Source organism: Egretta garzetta, unplaced genomic scaffold, assembly GCF_000687185.1.
Source record: "Egretta garzetta isolate BGI_Z169 unplaced genomic scaffold, ASM68718v1 scaffold27, whole genome shotgun sequence".
NCBI lineage: Eukaryota > Metazoa > Chordata > Aves > Pelecaniformes > Ardeidae > Egretta > Egretta garzetta.
In genome coordinates this window covers 1,841,576-1,847,925 of record NW_009260400.1, presented here as the reverse complement: position 1 = coordinate 1,847,925, position 6,350 = coordinate 1,841,576, and the positions used below count along the sequence as shown (strand labels likewise).

At 48.3% G+C, this 6,350-nt stretch overlaps 1 protein-coding gene across 2 annotated transcripts in view; it reads left to right on the top strand.

The window, feature by feature from the left end:
* LOC118452748 (hydrocephalus-inducing protein homolog) overlaps positions 1 to 6,350 on the top strand; it is a 137,217-nt gene that overhangs the window by 71,401 nt on the left and 59,466 nt on the right. For both annotated transcript variants that reach the window (XM_035898720.1, XM_035898721.1), the window contains exons 11-12: positions 367 to 466; positions 5,502 to 5,620. In XM_035898720.1, the coding sequence (XP_035754613.1) occupies positions 367 to 466; positions 5,502 to 5,620 (219 nt within the window). The remainder of the gene's footprint in view (positions 1 to 366; positions 467 to 5,501; positions 5,621 to 6,350) is intronic.

The following is a 6,350-nucleotide window of genomic DNA, read 5'->3' as shown; positions in this document are numbered from 1 at the left end:
GGGAAGGAGCCGAGTCCCCATCCCTTGGAGTATTTAAACGAAGGATAGATGAGTTGCTTAGGGCCAGGGTTTAGTGGTGGGCTGGCAGGGTTAGAGGAACGGTTGGGCTTGATCATCTTGAAGGGCTTTTCCAACCCAAACGATTCTAAGATTCTAGCCCTAATTTAACAAAATGCCTCTACCGGGTGCCAGTAAAGGTAAGGGACTCGGGTTTTTTTGTAGCTGCTTCCAAATTCTTAAAAATTTTAAGTGTTATTTGATCCTTGCTCTTCACTGATGCTCTAAATATAGGCTACAGGGCTGTGGCTTGAAAACAAGAAATGTAATGTTTGAAGATAAATGGTTTGCTGTCTCCTTCTGTTTTAGGAGGGAGACGTCTGGCCAAATTCTTCGGCTGAAATTCATGTGATCTTTAAACCCCAAGAAGCCAGAGTCTATCAACAAACAGTCTACTGTGACATCTCAGGTACAGCTCCTTCCTCCTACTTCTGTTACCTGCAGGGAAGGGGAGGCACAAGTAGAACCAAGCCTGCTTGGTTCTCATCTAATTGCTAGGAAGGGTCAGTGGCCAGTGGGGCGGTGCTGGCACATGTCCGCTGATCCTGCGGATTCCATGCGGTCTCCTGCCCAAAGCCAGCCCTCAGGATGCCTGCCTACAAGCTTGGATCACTCATCCCAGAACAACCAAGGCAACGAAGGGATAAGTTTTCATGCAGTGGGTTTGCCAGCATTTGCTCCCCACTATACAAAAAAGGTGTGGACAGGCTGGAGGGGGTCCAGAGCAGGGCCACCAAGGTGATCCAAGGGCTGGGAAGCCTCTCTTAGCCATATGAAGATGGGCTGAGAGAGCTGGGTTTGTTCAGCCTTGAGAAAAGGAAGCTTCGAGGGCATCTCATCACCATCTACCAGTATCAAAGGGGTGGCTACAAGGAAGATGAGACTCCCTTTTCACAAGGAGTCCCATGGAGAGGACAAGGGGGAATGGACACATATTGCTCTTGGGGAGATTCCAGCGGGACATGAGAGGGAAATTTTTCCCCACGAGAACAGTCACTTATTGGAATAATCTCACCAGGGGAGGGGTTGATTCTGCCACCTTGGACATTTTTAAGGCTCAGCTGGGCAGGGTGCTGGGCCATCTTGTCTAGACTGTGCTGTTGCCTAGAAAGGTTGGACCAGATGATCCTTGAGGTCCCTTCTAACCTGGGATTCTGTGCTCTGCTGTGAGGTGTCTGTAAAGGCTAAATAGCTATACAGCAGAACAGCTTTAGTGGACTAGCACTAAGCCCCTGTAGACTATTTACCTCCAAGATGTGTCTTTATGACATGGTTGCATCATCAGATGCCTGCAGTGGTAGGAGCAGAGCTCTGAATGTACTCCCAGGCCCTGGATCACTTCCTGCTCCCCACATGCTGCTAGAATTCAGTGACTGAGCCCTGCTGAGTGCAGGGGTGTCTGTGAAAGAACCACCTCTGGCCAGCATGTGCTCCTCTCCCCTGCATGGGAATCGTCACCTTGGGGCTCTGAGTCTATGGTGCATACGGGTAGCATTGCACAGGGCTTGCTGTGCTCAGCGGGATGGACACCCTCCCTTGGAAATCAGAGTCCGAGCAGTCTGCTAGGTGAGTTTTCTGCACATCCTGTCTTACAGAAGCGCAGTCAAGTCATTTTCTGGGAGCAGTTATCGTTGACCCACCCAAGTTTATACCATCTGTGCCCTTAGAGAGGTGATCGTTTTGCTGTGCTAGCACGGGGCAGGGAATGCTTGCAGCAAGCTGCATGGTTCGGGTTACCTCGTCCTTCCTCTGCGTCCCTGCATGGTGCTGCTTAAGGGGTTTTTCAAGAGCGGGAGATGGTTTTCCTGCAACACTATGGTTTTCCTCATCGAAGAGGAAGAGGTGCAAGACCTGTGGTCCTCCAGCAGCCCAGCTCCTGTTCTGGAGGATGCCGAAGTCACTAACCCAGCTGCTTTGTTGCTTTCCTTACTGCTCCAAGCTGACAAATACAAATGTCATGAAATGACTTCTTATTTATACAGTAATTGCGCAGGGTTTACTTGGCAAATGCCACCTACAGTAATTACACAGGGCTTGTGTTAACAAACTGTCATCCTGCCCACCAGCTGTGGTTGTTAGAGCTGTGGAAGGAAAGGATTGATTTAAAAAGTTGCTCCCAAGGGATTCCTCACTCAGTGCTGTGCTTTTGGCTCTGGAATTCTTGCTGTGGTGGTGGGGGCATCCATCACTTTGCTGCAGGGATCTCCAGGGATTGGGCCCTGGAGAGCTTTTTTGTTGCAGAGAAATAGGAAAACTACTTGCATGTAACCCTTGAGCTGGTCTGGGAGCTCTACAAAGTAGAGCTGGGCAAATGATCTGTGTTAAGAAAGTGGAGCCTGCTCCTGAAAGATCCTGATGGGACCTCAGGAGAGCTTAACCCTTCCACTGGCTCCTTGGAAGAGGACCTCTACGAGGTCTGATGCGCCTATCCCTCATCCCTTACAGAACAGAGCTGATCCACTGTATTGTCAGGATGGAAACTGTCCCAGAGTCAAGGTCCCTGGGCACAAAAAAGACTTTAAAGAAAACAACAGTCTTTAACTAGGGGGTCAATTAATTTTTCTTCTTGGTTCCTCTAAGAAGCGTGGCTGCCTTCCTTGTGCGTTTGCATGCCAGTCACAAATCCCTTTGGAGGGTGATGTGCTGATGGCATGCCTGCCCCTAGCTGGGAATATTTGGAAGCTTTGCCCAAGCACAGCACTGTGAATTGTGCAGCTGGATCTCGTGCCCCACTGGAAAAGGGGCTTTGGCCTCCACGTTTTTTTCAGGTGCCTCCGTAAATTGCTTAGCAGATGCTTCTGGACCAGGTGATTTAAAGAACTAACCAGTTCCAGGCAACTTGCAGAGCTGGCAGTTAAGAAATGGTTGGAAATTTGCTCTTGGCAAATATTTAAGCTCAAAATGAACTTTCTTAGTTATTCATGCAAATAAAGCCGTGGCTCTTGAGTGCTGGAAGGGAGCGCACAGTGGGGTGCTCAGCCACCTAAAATTCATTCTTAGTTTTGTCTGCACACAGAACTGTATTGGGTCCCACCTTGCAAAACCCCTTTGTAAGCCGCTCTTTCAGGGAGAAGCAAAATCCCAAATGATGGTCACTCCCTCCCTTACCTTGTGACAGAATTGCCCTACGTCATATAAAACCGTTTATTGATGTGTTCAGATCAGAATCGCATTTGAAAACAGTCACAAACCACGGGGACATTCTGTGAACAAGAAACCAAGAGTCAGAAAGCAGCAGAAGTTAAGGATGTTGGAAACACAGTCCTGTGCTGCTGGGCCAGCTGCACCTCTATTTATCTGAAAGCAAGGCAGCAATGCCAAATTGTACACCCTGCGTGACTTGCCAAGGTATTATTCCTACTGAGATCCAAATTCTTGCTCCACAGTATCAGGTATGGATTTGGGATTGAGGATAAGGAGGCTGTAGCCCCTCCATGCCCTTGGTCTGTCTGCTCCAGGACATGTTATGGTGGGAGCATCGCAGTGCCAGAGCCCAGCTATACCCAAGCGTTGGGCAAAGGCTGGATGCTCCTGAAAGCCCCAGCTCCTCACAAAGAGGTGGCTCTCCTGAATGCTGCCTGCAGTTTAGCCTGCTCCTCCTCCTTTGGGAAAAACCCACTCTGAGGTTCACCTTGAAGGAGGAAGAGCAAAATTCCTGGCATTTCCTAAAGTTTCAAGTTCAGTGTAGGGGTAGAAGAAAGGATGATTTCCATGGACCTTCAGGGGAGAGGATGAGGACCTACTGCAGAAGGCGGGGAACTGCCACTCCGACAATCACAGTGGGACATGTCTCGGCATGATCATGGACTTGGAAATCTCTGCCATTTCCTAAGAGCTTTAATGGCTTAGACTTAGAGTTTTTAATGAAAAGTAAGCCACACATGATGCAAGATGGAGAAATCTTTTGACAGGGCACACCCAGCGCTGCCTCTTTTATAATATCTGTGAGCTAGAAGTGCACAGCCCTCCAATTAAAGCCCTCTGCCATCAGCTGGGCTTTGGCTGGATCCACTTGAAAAATGTTGAATTCAACAAAAGCTCCCTAGCTCTTTCTTTCTGGCTTTGGATGTTATCAGACATCCTTGTCCCGCGGTTGCGAGATCAAAAAGTCAGTAATCATTGAAAAGGCTGTTCCAGTTGTGATCTAGTCCCTGTTTGTGACCTAGCACCTGGACTGCTCTTTGGAATAAAGTTATTTTGGGGCATTCTAGAGTAACTATACAGAAGACTCTCTTTAAAAAAGGCAACCTTCAGTCCCTAATCTTTTAATAAATGGGGAGCATTGCATGAAAGGAGCTTGAAGGAAAGAGGAATATTTTTGCACAAAAGCTACAGTGAAGGTTTTATACAACTTTTGGGGCTTTTTCTGCCTTGTGCTGCTTGTTTTCTGTGGAGAGTAGAATGGGATGGCAGGGAGACCCAAGCCAAAATTTGAGCTGGGATTCAGGCACTTTGGCCTGCTCCTGTGGTTCAGAATAGCTTTCAGACCGAAAGATTCTGCACTACATCATCTTAGCAGACTTAGGGAAAATAATGAACATCTTAGGGTTTACCAGTAAGCCTTTCTGTCTCAGTCACCTTTGCAAGTATGCTTATCATAGAATCATGGAATCCCAGGTTGGAAGGGACCTCGAGGATCATCTGGTCCAACCTTTCTAGGCGAGTGCACAGTCTAGACAAGATGGCCCAGCACCCTGTCCAGCTGAACCTTAAAAGTGTCCAAGGTGGCAGAGTCAACCCCTCCCCGGGGAGATTATTCCAATAAGTGACTGTTCTCGTGGGGAAAAATTTCCCTCTCATGTCCCGTCGGAATCTCCCCAAGAGCAACTTTTGTCCATTCCCCCTTGTCCTCTCCATGGGACTCCTTGTGAAAAGGGAGTCTCCATCTTCCTTGTAGCCACCCCTTTGATACTGGTAGATGGTGATGAGATCCCCTCGGAGCCTCCTTTGCTTACCTTTGGGTAAGGTGTCTTTACAAAGCTTGAGTTTTCGGTGTCATGGTGGGAATAGCTTCTCCTCTCTAGAGATCACAAAGCCCTGTGTTCTTTAGGCACTGGAGCACGCAGATATGGAGCTGTATATTGGGCTCAGGCAGGATTTTTATCTTCGGTTCTGTTACGTGAGCTTTGCACCTTCACTGAATGGATTTCAAAGCTCTTCTACATGCATGGGAAGAAATTCAGAGATCACATTTTAAACTCAGCATGGCTTTTTCAGGGTGCAAACTGATTGCTAAATTAGAAACCAGCCCAAGGGGAGTTGGTTAGAAATTAGAAACCAACTCAAGAGCATATCTCCTGAGGGAAAGAAGGGTCCTGTATCTTCTCCTGGAGCATCTAGAGCTGGTCCCATCCAGCCCAGCGTCAGGGACTAGCACTGAGGCAGCCCGGAAGATCCAGGGCGATAGATGGAATTATTGTACTGAAATGGAAATCTCTCCCCAGGCCGAGAGACCAGGCTGCCCCTGCGTGTCAAAGGGGAAGGCATGGGGCCCCGGCTCCGCTTCGGCTTTGACCAGCTGGACATCGGGAAGGTTTTTGTTGGATCAGTCCACAGCTATGAGGTGAGCAGTAGGGGTTCTCCGTGGTTGGGCTGGATCCCCGTGGCTCCTGGGGTCACAGTGAACCTTGTGGACCAGTGGGGATTCTGGAAACTCAGTTGTGGGCAGAGTCTATTTGACATAGTAGTAAAATTTGGGGGGGTTCACAGAATCTGGATGCTTTTGATGGCGTCTGTAAGGTGTATATGTTGTTCGTGAAACCCTAATCCCTGCTTTTTGGCAACCTCCTTTTGAGATCAGCTGGGAGGCTTCATGCAAAAAACCAAAACCAAACACCCCACCCCACCCCCACCCAAACCAAACCCTTGACCCATAAAAGCAACACTGGGTCAAAAAGATAAGTATTCAGAGGCTTTTATTTCAGCCCTAGATGCAATGTACCTGGGTGCTCTGGCTGTTAAAAAGTAGCTGGAATAAACTGAATGTGTTTGAACTCAGGTCCATTGTGAACGCTTTTTTGGTGAAGTGCATCCTACTGATTCCTGGGAGGCGGCGGCAAGCCCTCTGTCATCCTGGCTTGGGGCCGTCTCTAGCAAAAAAACCAGGAATGCTTCCCCTTGCCAACCAGTCTCCACCACCCTTCAGACTTGGTGCATCTCTGGCTCTATAAAGAGTAAAGCATTTCTTGAAATGAAGCAAAGGAACTTTCTACATATTTGCCTCCCCCCAATGGTGTCAAGTCTTCTGCAAAAAAAAAAAACCAAATAAGGTAGAGCAAAGGGAAAAAGGGAGG